The sequence below is a fragment of the Vipera ursinii genome (genome assembly GCF_947247035.1).
Source record: "Vipera ursinii genome assembly, chromosome: 1".
In the NCBI taxonomy this organism is placed as follows: Eukaryota; Metazoa; Chordata; class Lepidosauria; order Squamata; family Viperidae; genus Vipera; species Vipera ursinii.
This window is the reverse complement of record NC_139512.1, coordinates 29,072,516-29,095,029: the sequence shown is the minus strand read 5'-3', so window position 1 is coordinate 29,095,029 and position 22,514 is coordinate 29,072,516. Positions and strand designations below refer to the sequence as shown.

The following is a 22,514-nucleotide window of genomic DNA, read 5'->3' as shown; positions in this document are numbered from 1 at the left end:
TTATCTTTGTAATAATGAAGAGATAAAAAGTAAAAAAAAAGTTTTAACTATCTCCTCTTTCAGCCCACTCTGCTCTATATTATATTTGATTCACTTGAATTGAGCTTGCCTATGGTGATATTTTCTCAGCAATAGCATGGAAGGCACTGTCTTCTTGCAAGATATTTTTAAACTTTTTAATTTTGTCTGCAGACTTGGGATTCCCTAATGGCCTCCCAGTCAACTATTAACAAGGTCCAATCATGCTTAGTTTTTGAGATCAGCCAAAGGGGCTAGGTGTTGTCAACTATACCTTGTTTGTAGTTCCAGAACTGTATTGGGCCTAGGGTGAGGCTGGATTTTCTCCATGTACACTTCTAGGAAGCCAATGAGATTGTTTTGCTCAGACAGCTTTAGCAGCAGTTCCTTCAGGAGAAATAAAAACAAACTTAGGAAAACTGAAATGCAAGAAGTAGGAGTTTGCCAACAAATATGCTTTACACCATTTCATCATACAATTGCAAGATGCTCTAAGAATCAAATTGGAAAACTGCAAATTCAGATGTTGATTTATTATTTATGGCTTTTCTGACATCAACATTCAGAAGACCAAATTGCAAGAAACTGAAAGTGAGGTTTTCTTATTTCATCCCAGAAGAGCTAAGGAAAGGAGGTGGCCCTAGAGCACTCGTGTCAAACTCGATCGCGTCTCGCGACATATCGTGATGGTTTTTTTTCCTTTGTGGAGCTGGGGTAGGCGTGGCCTGCACGTGACGCATGTGGCCCATGGGCCGCCAGTTTGACACTCCTGCCCTAGAGGATTAATCCCACCACATTATGTAATTAAATTTATTCAATTTGGTATGGCTGTCTATCCTAGAAGACTCTAGGTGGCTTACAAAATATAATACACGTACACCAGTAAGACAGTTAAAACATCTAGTTGTGCACTACTTCCTCAGTTCAGCAACCAGCTTAAGCTTCTGTTTTAACAGATGGCTAGTTTTATCCTATGAGATAACCAGCGTTAAACAAACATATTGCTTGGTTAAAATCTGCCTTCTGCCCTCTGCCCATCACCCAATTTGTATTATTCTTGAGCCTGTTCTAACTGGCTTGCTTCCAAGGTGCTGTGCCAGGGACCAGAGGTTAGATCATAAAAGACAATAGGACAATTCCTTCTCCCTGAATGTTGGCTTGAGGTACAAAATAAATTCAGTATAGCTGAAGTCCACAACCAACAAGCTTTTGTGTGAAGTCTTTTTCAAGAGCAGAAATAGAACATAAAGAGAGACATTTACATTTCACTTTCATCATGCAATATTCATCTGCTTAAAAAAGAGGAAAACAATGCTCATAAGGAGGTTGTGTGCTTTTTTCAAGGAAGCGAGCCAAACTAGGATAATTGGAAAGAAATTATTGAATCTTCATCCTCAAGTAAACCCAGGAAAGAAACTCTTTGTTGTCCCTAATTCTTCAATAAAAAGGATAGCATTTAGGAAGGTTAATACAGTAGCCTTTCTGTTCTTATTAACTTTTTAAACTTAAGCTTTACAAAATATTATCAACGTATTCAATTTCAATTTGTTCAGTTCAGTCACTGCCCAACTTCAAACTGACTAATAAAACCAAGCAAAATAAAAAACACAATTTAATAAAGTTATGAAGACAAAAGAAATAAGGAACAAGAACAAATAATGAGTCTAACTAACAACAACACCACAGCCAAGTAGTTTTCAAGAGCAGCCTCATATACAAAGCATTGCAATAGTGGAGCTGTGACTAGGTGACTAGTCTGAAGGGCCCTCAGGTCTAGGAAAGGATATAACTGGCACACCAGATGAAGCTGTACAAATACTTTCCTGGCCACAGCTGCCATGTGCTCATTAAGCAGGAGCTGTGAGTCTAGGAAGAACCCAAATTGTGCACCATCCTTGAATAGGAAAGTGCCACCTCATCCAAAGCCAAACATGAACTATCCTCAGATCTGGGTGGTTCAAATACTCTCAGCCACTCTGGTAGGATTGAATCAGAGATGATACCTCTCCTAGCATGTTGTTAAACAAGGCAAGAGAGATGATTAAGCCCTGCAATACCCCACAGAGGGCCTATGAAGGCCCTACCAGCCAACATTGACTGGAAGCAATCTTAAAGGAATGAATGGAACCATCATAAAATGATCTACTGGCTCCCAATCTCTCAAGTGTGTCCAGAGGGGCACAGTGACTGATAGTATGAAAAACCACTGAGAAATCAACAAGCACAATGATGAATGTATTATCTCTATCCCTACTACACCACAGGTAATAATTTTTTCTGATATTTTCAGGCACAGCTTTACTTAGCACACAATAATTCACATGCTAGAAAGGGTAAGAGAAAGCTATTTTTCAACGTGTAGTCTGCATCTTGCTTTTGTATTCTGCCTAAGGCTGCAATGGGCATAGTTTGGTGACATCGTGATTTCCCCAGAATTCGCAGAGTCACTATCATCAGACTTGCATTTTGGTGAAGTTGGGACAGTGAACTTAAGGAGTGAAAACAATCCTTTGCCAGGTTAAAAGATACCCAACATTTTGACCATCCATGAACCAGAAATCAATTGCTAGAGGACCAGATATAGCGAATAGGCTGTTCTATCAGAAATGGATTTGGGGTTCTTTGGTCCATGGAAAATTGCCATCTTTGGTCTTGGATGGGATGACACTGGCCCAGAAAGACCTAGTGCTTAATCTGGGGGGTTCTCCTGGATACAAGGTGCAGGTGGCAATTGTGGCCAGGAGGATCGTTGTGCATCAGTGCATTGTGCACCAGTTACACCCTTTCCTGCTCGCAGTCAGTCACGCCCTAATCATTTCCCATCTTGCAATGCGCTCTACATGGGGCTGCCTTTGAAAAGTATTCAGAACCTCCAGTTCAGGGGTCTTCAAACCTGGCCCTTTTATGACTTGAGGACTTCAGTTCCCAGAATTCCTCAGCCAGTCACGCCAAGTTTGAAGGGCCAAGTTTGAAGACCCCTGCTCCAGTTAGTTCAAAATGCAGCAGCCCACATAGTTCTGTCAGAACCAGTTATGCATATGTGTTACCTCTCCTGCGGGACTGCATTGGCTGTTGATTTGCTTCCGAGTACAATTCAAGATCCTGGTGGTTACCATTAAAGCTCTACATCATACATGTCAAACACAAGGCCCAGGGGCCAGATCCGGCCCGTAAAGTGGTTTCATGCGGCCTGTGAAGCCATCCTGGAACCAGTGAGGGAACGGCCCCCACTGCCTTGGCCCTGGCCCAGAGACCCTCCTTCTGCCAGAGACCCTCAGATCTGTCCCACTCCTGCCCAGGCCCCCATAGGCACCCTTGATGCGAATGATGTAGAGCTGGCCACGCCCACCCAGTAGGCCATACACACTCTAGCCACGCCCACCCAGTAGGCCATACCCACCCTGGCCATACCCACCCGGCCCCGAGGGCAACCACAATGCTGATGTGGCCCTCAATGAAATTGAGTTTGACACCCCTGCTCTACATGGTTTAGGACCAGGTTAACTGAAAAGAATGTTGCGGGTCCCCTATTCTAAGGAGATATATCTGACAGGAATCAGAAGAAGAGCCTTCTCTGTTGTGGCTCCCTCTTTTGGAACATCAGCCCAGTGGAGATTAGATTGGCCCCCAGTGTGACATTCTTTGCCAACGGCCACAGAAACCTAGAGTGGGATGGAGCCCATCAAGTTGCTTATCTGATTTTGTCGCCATTGTTTTTTCTGTTTGTATATTGGGTTTTTAGTTTTTTGTAAGCTGCCCACAGTCACTGAGAGTGAGTGGGCTGCCATGTAAGTTCTCATAAACAAACAAATGAATAAACAAAACAAAAGGCCTTGGACAGTGAAATGGATGGCATATAAATTTAATAAATAAGTAAGTAAAGGAAAAATTACCTGTTGATGCTGAGAACCTTTTGGAGGTCTCTCTGAGGTCACATTTGGAAACGAATTAGAGGAATCCAAATGAAGTGGCTGTGGGAAGTTGACAGAGCTCTTTTCAAAAGTGCTCATCTTTAAAGAGAAAGAGTACCATTTTTTTAGAAAAAAATGTAAAGAGAACATGCATGTACTTTAAATTTTCTCATGCTATTTTTTTTAAACCAAGTAGAACCATCACAGTAAAATTACACATGTTAGAATCTTTCTCCGAAGAAAATATGCACAGAAAGAATCACCAGAAAGGACTAGGAAACAGAAGCAGGAGGTTCTCAATCATTCCTCATCTTACTACTTCTCCCTGTAGCTTTCCTACTCCTGTCGCTTTCCTCTCAGAACGGCAAGAAGGCTGGCCAAGATAGACAGATGGAGAGTAGGGAAAGGACAACAGGCAAAAAGCAACTACTGTGGAAAGGACCTCATGCTGCTTACTACCCACGGCTTCTCTCCTTTAAATTCCTATCCTTGTATTCATGTTATCCACCAAATCTGGTTGTAGACAGTATGTTAGAATTAGAAGCTGCCATAGACTGAGTCAGAGTTCTGATCCACCGAGTCCAATGCTGTTGACAGTGACTGACAGGAGTTCTCAAGAGTTTCAGGCAGGACTTCTCACTTTCTGGAAATACATGAATTGAATCTGGGATCTTCATGCCCACCACTGTGGACTATGCTTGAGCCTGACTTTTATTATGTACACAAATAAGGTTGAGCAACTATTTTCAATCAAATCTGGAACTCTCTAGCAGCCTATAGTGATGACAGAAAAGTGAAACAATCTTTTCATTCATCATTATCGACTTTCTTCTTCTGAGGTGGCTTGGAGGCCAGGTGAAGATGCTTCAGTTTCATTATCACAGTCCACAGCGCTCATTTATTCATCCCTGCTGCTGCAACCAAGTTCTCTCCTTCTCTTTTTCCATCCCCCCAGGAGCAAAGGAGACTCTGCATGAAGCAATCCCGGAGGACTTTCATGCAGCTTTTCAAAAACGGTTTTCAAAAGAGTTTTAATAATTGTTGCTATTCTTGCCCCAAATACATTATCACCAAGGCCACGTCATCTCTAAGCACAAGGTTGTTTTTTTTTTGGCAGAGAACTAAGTCCAATTATGGGCACTTATGAACAGACAATCATAAGGAACCAGGGAGTTAGCCCCAATGGCAGAGAGCTAATATTCCATTTATACTCGCTCTGACTCACTGCTATTGTTCCTTATTAAGAAAAGGCCTTTTTTCAGTCAGAATACATCTGTACCATACACGTAAACCAGTCTGAAGCTGCTTTTATAGAGCTGGGATTATTGTGATTTTTCTTAATGATTAGCAAAATAATTATGAGAATATAGATCCTTAGGCTAACAAAACAATGCCAGCTACAGAAAAGGGAAGATATCAGCAGATCTGGGGGAAAATACAACTTCTGGAGAAAATGAGTGAATGAATGAATATGTGTATAATGTTTATACTGGTTTTAATTGATCTTATGATTATTCATCACCCAAAATCTCACCCAAAACCTGCTGCCGGCGTCAACTCCCCTCTGCCCTGTGCGTGCCCACAGAGAGGGCCTCCTCAGGGTGCCTCCAGTCAGGGAATGTCGACTGGTGGCCCCCAGGGGGAGGGCCTTCTCTGTGGGTGCTCCAGCATTATGGAACCAACTGCCGGTTGAGCTCCGGATGGCATCGGACCTTCGCTCCTTCCGCCGCGGGCTGAAGACCCACTTATTTGAACTAGCTGGTCTGGCCTGATGGGGGAATATGGGTTTTTTAATGGGTTTTTAACTATTTTATTGTTGTTGTATTTTAATTGGGCATTGGTTTAATTTCTTTTAATTTTTGTACTGCTATTTATATATGCCCTGTGAACCGCCCTGAGTCCCTCGGGAGAAGGGCGGTATAGAAATCAAATAAACTTAAACTTAAACTTAAAATCACTGTTTAGATGAATGGCTATAGAAATTGTTCAAACAAATACGTAACTAAAATATTCAATGTTGCAATCTTTTGCAATATTGTAAACTTTGTGAATGCTATCTAACCCATCTGTATACTGAGATATGGTTTACCTTTGGATGCCACACACTGGAAACAAACTAAAGGGAAAGAATCACAATACAGGAAAGGATTGCTACTGATAATGAGCTATTTTGTTATCGATGTGCCTGAGGTTGTTCAAGAAAGGCAGCTGTTATGTTTTCCCCACCTACATACCTAGGAATGGATGTGTGTGTGTGTGTGTGTGTGTGTGTGTGTGTGTGTGTGTATGTGTATGTGTATATAAGCAGTGCTTTTTTTGTATAAGAAAAAGGTGCTGGAACTCACACATGTCATACAACCCGCCTTGCCTACCCTACAAGGTTCCATCCAAAAAAGGTGCCGGAACTCTGTTCTGAGCGTTCTATGAGGAAAAAAGCCGTGTGTGTGTGTGTGTGTGTGTGTGTGTGTGTAAAAATGCTTCTCAGCTAAATAACAATGCATGATTTTCTGACTAACAGACATAATATTAAGTAGAGCTGAGGAGGCAAGTAATTGTAACACATGCATCCCCACAGGTGAGCTCTTCCCCAACCTAGGGCCCTGTAAATATGTTGCAAATTCAGGGAACTGTGATCCCAGAGTAGATGCATACAAGGCTCCAAAATTCCAGAAGGCTGGAATTACCTGTAGTCATCATTAATATGCAGGATATTCACATATATACATCCCTTCCACCAGTTGTCTCCACGCTGCATGCTTTCCAGTTAAGTGGGCTTCAATTACCAGAATTCCCAAATGCTGAGAATTCTAGGAATCTGAAATCCACATAAATAAAAGTGCAGCAGGTTGGGAAAGTTTGCTTTCTGCAAATGCAGTAAGAATTGTTGGCAGTCAGGCAGCATAATAATGACTCTTCAAGTTTCTTGATGTTTCAGTTTACCTGTTCTTCTGTGTATTTGTCTTGGAGCATGCGCTGGACTTTTTCCAACTTGCACTTCACGTTTTTAAGGTTCAAGGAAAGGTTCTCTGTTTCTTGTTCGAGGCCTGAGCTATTATTGCTAGTGGACGCGCCTTTGCACTCCTCCAGTAACCACATGACTTTCTGTTCAATTTCTGTTAACATCACCTGAGGAAGTCAAGCAGTTAATCATTCACAAAACATTAGTAAATAAAAGGTCCTAAAGCTTAAAGGCTGATAACTCCAATGCCTGGAAAGGCCCATCTAAATGTGACCCCCCCCTTTCCCACCCCTACCCCCCACCTTCCTGGCTTCTGAAGATGTGGGGAATACAAGAATCAAGAGTAGAAATTTATGTATTTCATGTATTTGTCACAAAATTCTCAGTTAAGCATACACTGTCTTTTTTATTACATATATTGTGGATCTCATTTTTCTAATAGAAAGTGAAAAGAGCCACAGATCTCAGAAATCTGAAGGCTGGCCTCATATAGTGATATTTATTTGTGTGCCAATTTCATGCTATAAATATTCTGTAAATGTCCACCTGAGATGATCTTCTTCTACTTCTGACTTTCCCTTTCCACATATGTATGTATCATTGCAGCTATTATGCTGCATCAATCTGGTTGACTTTTATCACCTTAAAAAGCCAAAGAGGCAATAAAGACCAAACAAATAACACTGCAGGACATATTATAATACCACAGTGAACCCAGAGCACACTCTTTCTGTCCAAGGCAAGTATTCCCACACTTCGATCTCCAACAACTCTTTAGAAGAGCCTGGTCTTAAGTTTCTGAAAAATCACTAGGAAAGGACCAATCTTGCTGCTTGAGCCAGCTGTTTCATTCAAGGTGCTCCCTGGAGGAGAATGTTCTTCTCTGATCCTTTCCACTATCCTTCTCCTTGACCTGGGAGATTTTCAGCATACACATTCTCCAGGCCAGCATTTCTCAAACTTGGCAACTTTCAGATGTTGGACTTCAACTCCCAGAATTCTCCAGCTAGAATGGCTGGCTGGGGAATTCCAAGAGTTGAAATCCACATATATTAAAGTTGCTAAGGTTGAGAAACACTGCCCTAGGCAAATTCTATTTAGAAGAGGTGCGTTGAAGGTGAGCAGGACCCAGTCCTCAAAACATATTCTGATCAAGAGCGTCGTTAATGGACTTGAAACATTTTCACTGCTTTGTTTGACTGTACTGTTACTTTCTGGGTGGTGGTTGTTTCCTTAATGATTTGAACCACAGATAGGACTCTTCATAGAGTAACATCAACCTAACCCTTATTTCATAAACTTGCTGCTTGAAAGGTTGACAATAGGGACACATTTGAAAGAGAAAAAAGGTACCACACAGAGCGACCACATTGGGTTTATTTATTTATTTATTTTTATTTTTATTCCATTTATATCCCGCCCTTCTCCGAAGACTCAGGGCGGCTTACAAGCTTAGCAGTAGCCTTCATTCTATGTATATGCCTGCTTATTGGGGCTTTCACACACCCCCCAAGCGGCATTATTACAAAGTCAGCTTAATTGCCCCCAACAATCTGGGTCCTCATTTTACCTACCTCGGAAGGATGGAAGGCTGAATCAACCTTGAGCCTGGTGGGATGCGAACCTGCACTAATTGCAGGCAGCTGGTGTTACTTAAGGAGGCATTAGCCCACTGCTCCACCAAGGCTCTCTGTTGGCTAACAGGAACAGAATTCCTGTTAAGGACACACCAGAAAAGGTTCACACCACCAAGGCTCTCTGTTGGCTAACAGGAACAGAATTCCTGTTAAGGACACACCAGAAAAGGTTCACACCACCAAGGCTCTCTGTTGGCTAACAGGAACAGAATTCCTGTTAAGGACACACCAGAAATTGTTCAGATGGACTAATGGGACAGCATCAGGCCTGGAAACCAAGTTTAAAGGAGAACTGTGGAAAGCACGTGAGGGAAAATAAGGGCAGCAGCAACATTTATTATCCATGCAAAACATTTTCAAAATCACCAAGCAATAGAGAAAAATATTTCTTTCCTTTGATATGCTCAGCCATGGGGGCAAGTGATTCAGGAGCACAAGAGCTTCTCTGAATCCATGCAGCGTATTGCTGTAAGAATTTGGGATATCTAAAAGCAAGTTTCATAGCCAGAGGTGAATTGAATACAGGCTCAAAATTATTAGCTTTTTTTTTATAGAGCCCTTATTATTTTCAATGAGTATCTTTAGAAGGCAGGCTATAGCAAGAAGTGTTCCTTTTTAGTGGGTTTTGCCATACTGTATCTTACTTATCAGTAGGGACAAGGTGGTCAGTGGGTTAGGACGCTGAGCTTGTAGATCAGAAGGTGGGCAGTTTGGCGGATCGAATCCCGAATGCCGCGTAACAGAATGAGTGCCTGTTACTCGTCCCAGCTTCTGCCAACCTAGCAGTTCGAAAGCATGTAAAAATGCAAGTAGAAAAATAGGGACCACTATGGTGGGAAGGTAACAGCCTTCCGTGCGCCTTTGGCATCTAGTCATGCTGGCCCCATGACCACAGAGACGTCTTAGGACAAGCGCTGGCTCTTCAGCTTTGAAACGGAGATGAGCAGCAGCCCCTAGAGTCGGAATCGACTAGCACGCATGTGCGGGGGAACCTTTACCTAACCTTTACCTATCTTACTTATCACAAGAGATACCAGAGATTTTTCTTATCTAATAAAGCATGAGATAAAGAGACCTGTGCAGGTTGTTCTGGGGTCCATACGAAAACATTAAAATCCAAATTGTTTATCGCTACTCCTCCAAATACTGTTCATGAATGATAAAGATTAAGTATTCTTGTTTCAGTTCTCTTCCCATTACTTCAAAAGTCAGTTTGGTAAGATTTAGTACAAAAGCCCCATTATACATAATTTGCTATGAGTACATTTGTAAATAATTTGTTCTGAAACATTCTGTTTGCAGAAAATTGATCAGAAACAATAGAAAGTTTAGCAATACTTTCAATCATCTTCTTAAACTGTACTTTTAAAAAACCCAGAAAAACCCTGATGCCTAGTATTTCTGAGAAAACTGGTATTAATTAACCCCACAAAAGAAGTAACAATGTTTGACATTTTCATTTAATTTCTCAATGCGGTTATACTTTCATTTTGTGCTTTAAAATTATGAACAAAAGAAGCTAAGCACAAACAACCTTCTATCTACTTCTTTGAAATGTGACAGGCTTCAAATACCTACCAAGGTATCTATGCCTGGAAATTTCATCTAGCTTGGAGTACAGTCCAATCAGCAGATAGTGGACTCTTGTCCTCGAAACAGTCTAGGATTTTTCATTTGGTACTTTCAAATGAAGGTCTTAATGGTACTACATCCACATGGAGGGAAGTAAACAGTGGGGTACCACAAGGTTCCATCTTAGGCCCAGTACTCTTCAATATCTTCATAAATGGCTTAGATGAGGGGATGGAAGGGGAATTCATCAAATTTGCAGATGACGCTAAGCTGGCAGGAATAGCTAACACCCCAGAAGACAAGCTCAGAATCCAAAAAGATCTTGACAGACTTGAACAATAGGCCCCTTCCAACAAAATGATATTTAATGTGGAGAAAAGCAAGGTTTTACACCTGGGCAGGAAAAACTAAAGGTACTGTGAGAGGGACCTTGGAGTCCTAGGGGACGATCACTTAAACATCAGCCAGCCATGTGTGGCAGCAGCCAAAAAAGCTAATACAATCCTTGGTTATATTAACAGAGGCATAGAATCAAAATCACATGAAGTATTAGTACCACTTTATAAAGCCTTAGTAAGGCCACGTCTGGAATACTCCATCCAGTTTTGATCACATTACAAAAAAAGATGTTGAGACTTTGTAAAAAGTGCAAAGAAGAGCAACTAAGATGGTTTAAAGGCCTGGAGACTAAAACATATGAAGAACGGTTGCAGGATTTGGGAATGGCCAGTCTAGAGAAAAGAAGAACTAGGGGGAGACATGATTCCAATAGCAGTATTCCAGTATTTGAGAGGCTGCCTCAAGGTTAATGGGGTCAATTGGTTTTCCAAAGCACCAGAAGGCAAGATAAGAAACAATGGATGGAAACTAATCAAGGAGAGAAGCAACCTGGAATTAAGGAGGAACTTCCTAACAATGAGGACAATTAACCAGTGGAATAGCTTCCCTTCAAAAGTTGTGGGTGCTTCATCACTAGATGTTTTTAAGAAGAGACTGGACAGCCGCATGTCTGAAATGATATAGGGTTTCCTGCTTGAGCAGGGGGCTGGACTAGAAGGTCCCTTACAGCTATATTCTGATTCTGATGTAGTTTATTCACCTTCCATCACAATAAGGACTAGAAACTTGATTTAATTTATGATATTTCATTTGACACTGTCCATGAAGTTTAAAATTAATCTTTATGGTAATGCTGACTAGAATCTTGTCAGTGGTTTTTAAGAGTGCTAACTGGAATTTCAGGTTGCTGAATTATTGACTTCATACCCTTATAAGTAGACATTGCATTGAGTTCTCATTATCGGGAGGCAACAAGTTCAGTGTTTTCTAATTAGGTCACAACTTCTTATCTGCATGGTATTGGAGTTTTAGCACTTTTAGCCTGAGAGATATAGAAGCAGCAGCCAAAATGTGTTTAACAAAACATATCACACTGCCTCCAGAATATTCGTGTAGGAGTTAGTTTACATAACCAGCACTGAACTGAGTTTACAATCCTGATTAGTCCTAAATCTATTTACCTCATAGCTCATTTTAGATGGGCAATGTATTGTTGCTGCTACTGCTAAATAATTGGTAACTGGAAAAACACTTGCTGATCAGCTATAAAATATCAGGCCAATAGACCCCAGTCTACATTCTGCCCATTCCTGGGAAATAAGACTGAGATTGTTTTGTCTTATAGTGCCTGTCCAAGTTAGCAGAGATTGGTTGTCAAGAGCATTGGGAAATTAATCTAGCTACGCCCCTTAAAATTAACCCATCTAACTGCAGGAGCACTTCAAAGAGAGCAAGGAGTAAAGACAGTGGAGACACTAAGTACTGTGTAGAGTGACTTAAAAGAAAGCTGACGATTTACAAAAAGCAGTGGTGAAGTTTAGCCAGTTCTTCCTCTTACCTGGCATGCAGCTAGATGCTGCTCCACCGACTGCTGCATTTGGCAGATCTGGGCTTCTGATCCTAGAGACTCTTCCACTTGATCGAGCCACAGCTCCAGCTCAACAATCTGAGCCTGGCACACATGGAGGACCTGAGCTGGCTCAGAATCAGACCTAACTGTGTCCTCGGTTGCCTTTGTGTTGCTCAGTGATCTCCATAAGCACTCGGGAGGGTTAGTGAGTTGCGTGGAAGATCTGCCCTGAAAGAAAGAACAGCCGAATTCTCAGGATATATGAAACCTAAAGCAGTAAGCATGTGCTCAGAAAGCAGCATGAATTCTCACACTTTGCCAAATGGGATTTTTATATATAGGTATATATACATTAAAAAAAGGAAAGAAAGATTAAAAAGATAGAAAAAAAGTAATCTCAGCCACCAGCAACAACACGTGATCTGGCACAACAGGCTTCTTAGCAACTCATTTGCATTTCCACAGGTAGGCTGACGAAACAGGAAGTCGGCTGACTCATAGCTTATTATTAAATCCTATCCCACAGGACCTACAGAAAAGTGTTTTTCTAGAGCTTGTCGGTTAAGATTCCAGGTACTGCATTTCAAAGCTGGAGCATAGGCCCCAGAGTAAATATTTACATATTGCTTTTGAACTTTGGTCTCTTAAAGGCATTTACTCTAACATTAAAAACAATAAAATAAAAACCTAGCAAAAAAGGGGGAGATTTTTTTCTCTCACAAAAGAGAAGGTTGTTAAATGGGCTCTGTAAACAAAGATTTGAGCAATATCATTCCATTCTTCCTACCCTCAAGACTTCTTCAGCGTTTTATAACAAGCAATCATTCTACTCCTCTCTCTTTAAAAAAAAGTCTGTAATTGTGTCTTGTGTTTGATAGGTGCAACGGCTGAAATATTTGTAGCTGGAAAACTGGATATACAACCAATCTACCTTCTTAGAGCCTCAAGGCCTGCCTGGGGTCCTTCTTCAATTCTTTTGCCAGATGAGGGGATCTGGGTGGTCCTTAAGAGTTGGGCTTTCTCAGTAATGGCACTCCTTAGGGCTTCCTCCCTAGATATGTCCACCATTGGCTGCAGTCTTTTTTCTCAAGTGCTAGATAATGAATGGTCTTATTTTTCCCCCTACTATTTGTTTTAATTAGTATTCTTTTGCATGATGTAATTCTATTTTATGATGCTTTTTTATGATACAGGACCTTGTGCTTTTGTTAGTTTTTAAAACTGTAAGGAATCATAAGTAGTAGCAGTAATCATTTTGGTTCATCACACAGTCAGGCAGATATTCAGAACTAAATTTGACATTTTTATCCACCTATTGAATCTTATTATTACTATTACTATTATTATTGTTATTATTTCTCAAGAAAATAAATTATATTGTTTTAGTTAGTCTAGAATGTACTATTGGATCAGATCACATCAGACCAATATATAGGGGATCTGAATATAAATACTCTGAATTATTGTGTAGAAATTGTAATTAACCCAACTTTTCGCAAGACGCTGCTAAAGAAGCTAATAGCTATATGTCAACACATCTGGAAAAGCTCCAAGTTGGGGAAAGCTCTTTATGATTTTATTCACAGTTGAATACAACATACAACATCAATAGCTGGCAATATATTTGCTTCTTTTTATTTTGATTTTCCAAGATTAAGTAGCAAATTATTATATTTTCAAAGAAAATTTAACTATTTAATAGCCATGACCCCTACCTTGGTTGGAATGTGAAGAGGAGCTTCACTGGAGATGGCCTTTGTGATATCAGTATCCACCTCCTGTAAAGAAATTGAAAGATTTTTTTTCTTTAAAGTTGCCCACAGTTATTCTTGCTTCAAAACTGCATCTACTCAAAGTTAGATGTTCAACTACCAATGTAACTGTAAAAGTTGGAAACAAAGGAAGTAGTCCTAAGAACAGGATTCTGGATCATTCTGAAGTTCACAGTGATGAGAAACACTGCAGCAATATTATTCATGCATGGTTCATGTTGTGAGTTGGGTACTAATTTTTATTGTCCATATTTAGAGCCAGAAAAAAAACACCTGTAATTTGTGCCCCCACATTCCTTCTCATTTGCAGAAAGCTTGCAGAAAGCACTCTGGGCAATAAAAGGGTTAATGAAAGCAATTCATAATTATGGAGAATATTCTGAATATAAAATTAATGCTCAGAAACCAAAATTAGTTGACACTAGTTTTGGTTTTAGAAGCTTTCTCTAAAGCTATATCACAGTTTGCTTCTTTGAGTTATGTATGAAAGACAGTTTGTGGCAATGGAGATTTTAACTGAAGATGCCTATCAGACATTACAGTTATATTTTGCTTTGAGAAAAACAAGAAAAGCTTGCAGAAGGACACAGATCTCACTGCAACCTCAAATTAAAACTCCCTCCCTCACCAATGGGAGTCACCCTTGCATCTACTTTTTGGAATAGATTTGAACGCATCTGCCAAAGTGAAGACAATGGGAAAACAATTTGCATCTTTCCATAAATACTATGGAAAGATTGTGGAATAAGGCAGCAGTTTTTGCTACTACTGAAAGCTTTTCTGCAGACTCCCCTTAGGTTCTGTCCCACATAGGATGTTTTTATTTCTTTTGATTAAATAATTTATAGACTGCCCAACTTTTAAACAATTCTGACATAGCTCACAACTAAAAGCACATAACAAATATAACCAACCAGGCAGGCAAAATGCCAAAACAGATCAGATCAAAATAAAATAAAACAGAGTAAAACAAAAAGGGCATCTACAATCATCCTGTTCCCAGAATCTGGGAAAACAACCAGATCCTTAATAATTTCCTAATGACATGACATTTATAATACTGCCATAATCAAAATATGCATTTAAGAAGAAAGACAATTCTGATTATGCTGCTTGTTTCCAAAGATATCAGTATAATGCAGCAGCCCCTGTTCATGACTAAGTTGCTCACTTTCACTGCCTACTTTTATTTCTCTAGTAAAACTCAGCTTCATTAGACTCCACCGTGTACTTACTTCATTGTGGAAGGAATTGTCTTCTACTTCCTCAACCAAGGAAGGTAAAAGAGCCAGGGATCCTCGCTTTTTGGGCTGTACCATAAAGAGAAAGAAACCTCCAGTTATTGCTGTAGCCTTTAAAATGTCCTCTCTGACACATAATATGCATGCTTTTCAGAATTAGTAAGAAATAATCAAATTAGGTAGTTTTGTAGGCACAATCTCATATAGTGTCATAGAAATCTGTTTATTGTCAAGTGGTTTTAGTCCTTCAGGTGCAATAGGTTTCAAATCCCTGCATAGCTTCTTTTATAGCTATATTAAGTTGTTCTACATTTTTTTAATACCTACTTTATTTTTACAAAAATACAGGTTGGAAGGGTTGGCAATGACCATGTATGGCAGAGTTCCCCAACTTTTCTGGGTTGGCAGCCCGGAGGGGAGAGGGGGAAGAGGAGATGGTTTTGGGGTGGATAGACACATGAGCATGTACAAGCACCTGTTGCTCACATGAGTGGGACTAAGAGCATCTGTGACACTCAAGCGAGTGAGGCTGTGAGCACCCGTGACGTTCGTGTGAGTGGGGCTGTGTGCGCATGCATGTACACCAGCCAGCCACTCATACAGCCCAGTTGCAAATAGGCCACAGCCATCTATTCCAATCCCACTCCCCAGGGTGGGATTCACTCCTGCAAAGTTTCTGTTAAGTTATTTAGTTAACTAAGTAAGTCTCATATATGTCCTATAATCTTTAATGTATCCAGGAGCTGTGGTGAAAACTTATATAAAATGTTTTATAGATGGCACTTGCCACCAGCAAGATTAGCAAAAATGTTTAAAAACATGTCAGATAGACGTTGGAAATGTAAACACAAGTCTGGTACTTATTACCATGTTTGGTAGACATGTGCCAAAGCAAAGAGTTATTGAAAAAAAACTTGTAGATTTTAAACCTGAAATTTTTAAATTAGGTATAATGCCAGGAAAGACTGATAAACAAAGCATATATTTAATTTTACATGTAATAACAGCAGCAAGAATTATATTCGCACAATATTGGAAAAATGAAATGCCATCAGATGAAGAAATAATTTAAAAAATACTAGAATGTGTGGAGATGGACAGACTGACTTTGAGGTTGAAAGAAAAAGAAGAAACAGAATATTATCAAACTTGGGACTTACTTTATCAATGGCTAGAGAAAAGAATAAAGGATTAGGAATTAAATCTGTATTAGTGAATGTAAAACTCAGACAACACATTTGTTGGGCATGTACTACTGAATGTATGAAAAAATCAATAAAAATCTTATTTAAAAAGATATTAAAAGGCATTGCAGCAGAATACACACACAAACACACACACACACACAGAGAGAGAGAGAGAGAGAGAGAGTTGACTCTGCCTTCTATCCTTCTGAGATCAGTGAAATGAAGACCCAGATTGTTGGGGGCAATATGCAGACATTGTGAACTGCTCAAAGAGTGCTGTAAAGCAGTGGCCCCCAACCTTTTGGGGTGCCAGGGACCAATGGAGAGAGGTTTTTCAACAGACCAGAGGGAGCGTGGTATTATGTACTGCCTGCATCCTGCAGATGGGGCTTTGCTTGTTTGCGCAGACCAGTTTCTGGCATGCTATGGACCAGTGCCAGTCCACAGACCAGGGGTGGGGGACCCCTGCTGTAAAGCACTATGGAGTGGGTATACAAGTCTAAGTGCTATTGCTATCTATGCAAATCTATAAAAATTATGGGTTTACATGGTGGTTCAGTTTCTTTAAAATAACATGAAATAATTATTCCAGAAAACATATCTTTGTAGATGTAGATGTTTCATACTACTTATCTCAGAATAACACTGTCATAAACTGGTGATTAAAAATCCCAGTGCATTAATGGCAAAGTGTAAATGTAATGCAATGTATTCCTAATATATAATACTAATATATAAACTTAGAAAAATCTCTATGCTAATGCCTTAAAGGCATTCAAATTATTATTTAATATTAAACTATTAAGAAATATTTTATATGAAAGTTACTCTTTGTCTCTCAAGTATTTAAGCTATGGCTTTTATACAATGATGAATTCTTTAATTTTTCTGATTTTCAGCACTGTCACTAGGTATATATCCTGATTTTTTCTTTACAAAATTCATTTTTTTAAAAAAGTCAACTATTATATAATCTGTCTCATATCCTGCCTTGATTCCTTTTTTAAATTTTAAATATAGTCCTATTTCTAGCATAGAAAGTTGCAAGAAACACTTGGAAGATGCTGATATGGAAGAATAATTCTGAGTTATAGCTTCACAATATATTTACACTCTGGAATAATCCCAGTTTGAAAATAACATCTCATAGACAAATGCATCCCACTCCCACGTATGTATTTTTTTAGTTAAGTTAATGTGAATATTAATATTTTGAATCATCTTATTGCCAATCAAGTTTTCAATGATTGAATAATTGAAAAAAAAACCCTCACAAACCTGTTATTATGGTAGCCCTTAAATATGGATTGGCTTAAACAACCCATGAATGATTATTAATATTTCTAATTGGTTTGTTTATTTGAGTGATTAAAAATAAAGTAGTATGCAGCGAATAGTCTCTGGCTAGATGATATTCTGCTAGCAGGAACGGTTGCTGGAATTGGGTATGTCTAGTTTAATGAAGAGAAGGACGAGACTGGACAGCCATTTGTCTGAAATGGTATAGGTTGTCCTGCCTGAGCAGGGGGTTGGACTAGGTGACCTCCAAGTTCCCTTCCAACTTTATTATTATTGTTATTGTAATTGTTATTGTAATTGCTATTGTTGTTGTTATTGTTGTTATTATTATTATTATTTTTAGATAGCAGCCTAATGTTGCCCTCTGCAACAGGCAAAATTCCAAAAAAAGTGAGACTGAACTGTGAATGGCCATAGAACATCAAATGGGGAGTAGCTGAAAAATGTTATCTTTGTTACATTTCAAATATATTGAATTCTGATTGAGAAATCTGAGCCCTATAATCCGTCCTTGGGACAGTATCACTACGTAAAGTAAGATTTTCATTTCTTCTGAGTTACAGTTTTTAAAGAATCCTTCATTTTCTAAAAAACTGAAAATAATTTTGAAACTCTGTTCATTAGAATATAATTTTTAAATCCAATTAATTGCCTCCTAAACACTGAATTCTTATGTCTAAGGGTTTTTCTTTCTGATTTTCTACAGCAAGAAACAGGTTTGATCATACATTTACCCTTAGCTTTCAGACAATGATGTACTGTATATAGAAAAGAAAAAACGCAACACAACTTACCTGCAACTCAGCAGCACTTCCATTTTCCTCTGGTGATTCTAAGTCACTGTCCTCAGCTTCGGGTGGTTCTTGATTCTGATGAAGTTCCACCAAGGCATTCTTCATAGTTGTTAGAATATCCTCTTTCTGTTGGCATAATAGAGCAATCTGTTGCTTTACTCTTTCCACCTCCTCATCCTATGGGACAATAATATTGAGACGTGACATTTCTCATTAAAATGGGAACATGAAAGAAAATTGTGAACAGCTGGTGACATCTTACTGTAGCATGATTTACAGGATTTTCTTTGGGTGCCTTCTTTGCATTGAAGAATTTCCTTAGCACTGCTGAAAACCAAGCCAAGCGACCCAATACAAAATGTAAAACCTGCTGGATCTGTATGCAGCCAGCCATAGCTTAGAGGGACATTTGAAAACTGAAGAGCACTCTTAAGTGTTCATAGTTGTCTGCCTGAATTTGGGAGCTGAATTCCTGAAGGGCAAGTGGTCAGGAGTTCTTGTGTGACAGATAGCATGGAATTTACTCATAATATTATGCAAAGCAGGTTAATTAAGATAGAAGGATCACTTCCTGCCTTTCTGGAAGAGCTTCTTTTCTTAAAACATTTTTCCTATTTCAAGTGGGAAAGGCTGGAAAATTAGCAAAAGTGATTTTTTATATACAAGACCACAAAAACATGTCCTAATACAATACAGATAAGCCTTACATTCCTATTCTTACCAAAGATTGTTTGCATTAGGTGGATATCCTTCAACTTAATAAAGGAGTAATTAAATTATTCACTTTAATTAGAACTGTATGCTATTCATATTACAGGAAGATTTGCTAGTGTTGGTGTAAGTTGAAGGTCAAAAGCATTCCCAGTGAGTACAATTTTAGTGGAATGGCAAGATATAGATCTAGCACATAGGTCACATGAACTAATTGTAACTCAGCTTTTCCATCTCTCTCAACTTCAAATTGTTTGGGCTACTCTTTTTCATTTCACTCTATTATTCTATCTCTTGCTTCTTACAAATGTCTGTGTGAACATAACAGGACCATCTACAGCAGAGGTCCCCAACATTTTGGTTTGGTGGCCCGAAAAGGGAGGCAGGCACTTATGCACGCATGTGCACACACCAATAGGCCGCACATGAGTGCATGTTCATGTGCAAATGGGCCAAGTGCAAGCACATGCACATGTTCAAAACAGGGCCACGTGAGTGCGAGTGCCAAAATGGGGTGGCGCTAGTGCCAGTGGGATGCTCAGCTTGGCGCTAGTGCCAGAGGGATGCTCGGGGCAGCACTAGTGCTGGTGGGACATTGGCATGGGTGCTAGCTCCAGCAGGATGCTTGCGCTGAGGCAGTGCTAGTGGCAGTGGGATGCTCGGGGTGATGCTAGCGCTGCCGGTATGTTCAAGGTGGCACTAGTGCTGGTGGGACACTTGGGGCTGGCGGTGCTAGCACCAGCAGAATGCTTAGGGCGGGGCAGCGCTAATGCTGGCAGCATGCGTGAGGCAGCCCTAGTGCTGGCGGGACACTTGGGGCTGGGCAGCACTAGCATGAGAGTGGGGAGTGAGTGCACACACACACACACACACGTATGCACTGGCCATCCCTTCAAGAGTCCCTGGACCAGTAGTGGGCTGCAGCCCAAAGTTGGGAGCTCTTATCTACAGGGTTGTAATACATGCTATTTGATGGATAAAGATACCAGATTTGCTTGAAGCTGGCCTACACCTTAGCACAGACATGTCAAACACAAGGCCCGGGGGCCGGATGCGGCCTGCGAAGTGGTTTCATGTGGCCCGCAAAGCCATCCTGGAAAGAGTGAGGGAACGGCCCCCACTGCCTTGGCCCTGGCCCAGAGACCCTCCTTCTGCCAGAGACCCTCAGATTTGTCCCACTCCTGCCCAGGCCCCCATAGGCACCCTTGATGCCAACGATGTAGAGCTGGCCACGCCCACCCAGTAGGCCATATGCACTCTAGCCACGCCCACCCAGTAGGCCACGCCCACCCTGGCCACACCCACCCGGCCCCCTGAGAGCAACTGCAATGCTGATGCGGCCCTCAATCAAATTGAGTTTGACACCCCTGCCTTAGCAGATCCAAGTGAGCTGTCTGGGGTACAGTCTTGTTCAATTATCTACATTGAATTTGGTCCTGTGACTCCTGATGAAATAGACACAGTCCCCCAAACTGTAAGCTCAATAACTTGTTTGTGAAACCCTGGACCCTTGGGGATGGCTTGGGAGGTAATTAAAGGGTGGGATCTTTGAAGAAGCAGGAAAGGGCGTCCCTCTGGCCTTGGAGAAGGCAGTGGTGCATCTCCTTCTCAAAAGACCATTTCTGGAATCATCTATCCTGGACAATTATAATTTAGTTTCCAGTTTTCACTTTGTGAAAATGTTGGGGAGGAGTTGATCAAATGGCAGCTATATACACAGGATCCTGAAGGAAAAGAATTAACTAGACCTGATACAGTCAGATTTCAGACCAAGGTAAAGCACAAAGACAATATTGATTGGGCTTGTCAGTTAACTTTGGCAGAGTGACAGTGGGAATGGGACATCCACCCTTGTGCTCCTTGATATTTCAGTGACTTCTGAAACCATCAACCACGGGTGTTAAGAATGGGGAGCACTATACTGCAGTAGATCACCTCCTTCTTCAGTGGTCATTTCCCATCAGAGTTGACAGGAGGGAGGAGATCAGGCCTGTGGGTATCTCATGGCACAACACTTTCCCCCATTATTGTTTAATATCTACATGAAATTGCTGGGTGGGTTATGTGTAGGATGTCTCAAGGTATGATACTTTTCCCCCACAGCTGTTTAACATCTACATGAAACTACTTGGTGAGTTCATCTGTCACTTGGGGTTGGTTTCAATGCTGCATGATGCAGCCAAATATGCATCTCAACTGTGGGCTACACAAATGAAGCTGGCAACATACTAACTCAGTGTCTGGAGGCTGTTAAGTGAAGGATATGGAGCTCAATCCTTATAAGATTCAGTAATTATGGCTGTGATTGCTTGGGCCCCCAGGATTGAGGATGTAATTTATTTATTCATTTATTAATGTTATATAGCTGCCCTTCTCATGAGAAGTCATTCTGGACAGGATGTAATAGTCAATCAAACAATGCATGTATAAAAACAGGCATTTAGAAACAGAAAATCAGCATTAGAAATAGAGACAATTATTCTTTTATAGATGCATGGATCTAAATGGCTTAGGCCCGGGATATTTGCAGGACCGTCTGCTGCCAGGAATGTTTTCCCATCGCCCTGTGTGCTCACACAGAGAGGGCCTCCTCAGGGTGCCGTCGGCCAGACAATGTCGGCTGGCGACCCCCAGGGGGAGAGCCTTCGCTGTTGGGGCATCTGTTTGGTGGAATCAACTCCCCCGGGAGCTCCGGATGGCCCCAGACCTTCGGTCCTTTCGCTGTGACCTTAAGACATATCTTTTCCAACAGGCCAACCTGGACTGATGATAAGGGGGTTTTTAATTATGATTTTAAATGTTTTTATTGGTTTTAGTGGGACTTTGAATTTAATTCTTTTTTATTATTTGTATTTTATTGTTGTTAGCCGCCCTGAGTCCTTTGGGAAATAGAGCGGCATACAAGTCTCATAATAGATAGATAGATAGATAGATAGATAGATACCTGTAGATAGATAGATAGATAGATAGATAGATAGATAGATAGATAGATAGATAGATACATGATAGATAGATAGATAGATAGATAGATAGATAGATAGATAGATAGATAGATAGATAGATAGATAGCAAATGGATGATCTCATAGTCCTAAAGACCTTGTCCATTTCCTCAGGTCGAACAGGCTCAAATCATTCCCAGACATCTCCTCTAGACCTGCAGCAAAGTGGGTCCATCTGAGAATAATTCCAAACAATTTTATCTGGACAGTCTTCAAGGTGATGGTCCTCTGGAATAGCATCCCCCAAGAGATATGTATGGTGTCCACTCATTTGGGATTCTGGAAAACTCTTATGACCTGACTCTGTTCTCAGGCCTGGGGCTAGCATATTAATGTAGCCCCTGCCATGTTTTTGGTTATCATCATTGCTTTTCTCCAGGCTACTATCCTCTATAATATTATGCTCTGTTATATTTTGTGTTTTGGAAGTTGTAATCCATCCAGTGGGGCAGCTGTAATCAATCTAAATAATTTCATATCTATATAGCTCAGCAGGGTTCCAA

General features: G+C 40.5%; 1 protein-coding gene across 13 annotated transcripts in view; it reads right to left on the bottom strand.

Annotated features, from left to right (window-relative positions):
• SYNE2 (spectrin repeat containing nuclear envelope protein 2) overlaps positions 1–22,514 on the bottom strand; it is a 244,648-nt gene that overhangs the window by 80,985 nt on the left and 141,149 nt on the right. For 12 of the 13 annotated variants that reach the window (XM_083350942.1, XM_083350953.1, XM_083350943.1 and 9 more), the window contains 7 exons: positions 18,300–18,476; positions 15,014–15,088; positions 13,722–13,784; positions 11,995–12,234; positions 6,870–7,055; positions 3,912–4,028; positions 293–405 (listed from right to left, as the gene is read on the bottom strand). In XM_083350942.1, coding sequence (XP_083207068.1) covers positions 293–405; positions 3,912–4,028; positions 6,870–7,055; positions 11,995–12,234; positions 13,722–13,784; positions 15,014–15,088; positions 18,300–18,476 — 971 coding nt within the window. The remainder of the gene's footprint in view (positions 1–292; positions 406–3,911; positions 4,029–6,869; positions 7,056–11,994; positions 12,235–13,721; positions 13,785–15,013; positions 15,089–18,299; positions 18,477–22,514) is intronic. The other variant, XM_083350952.1, reaches the window with a different exon arrangement.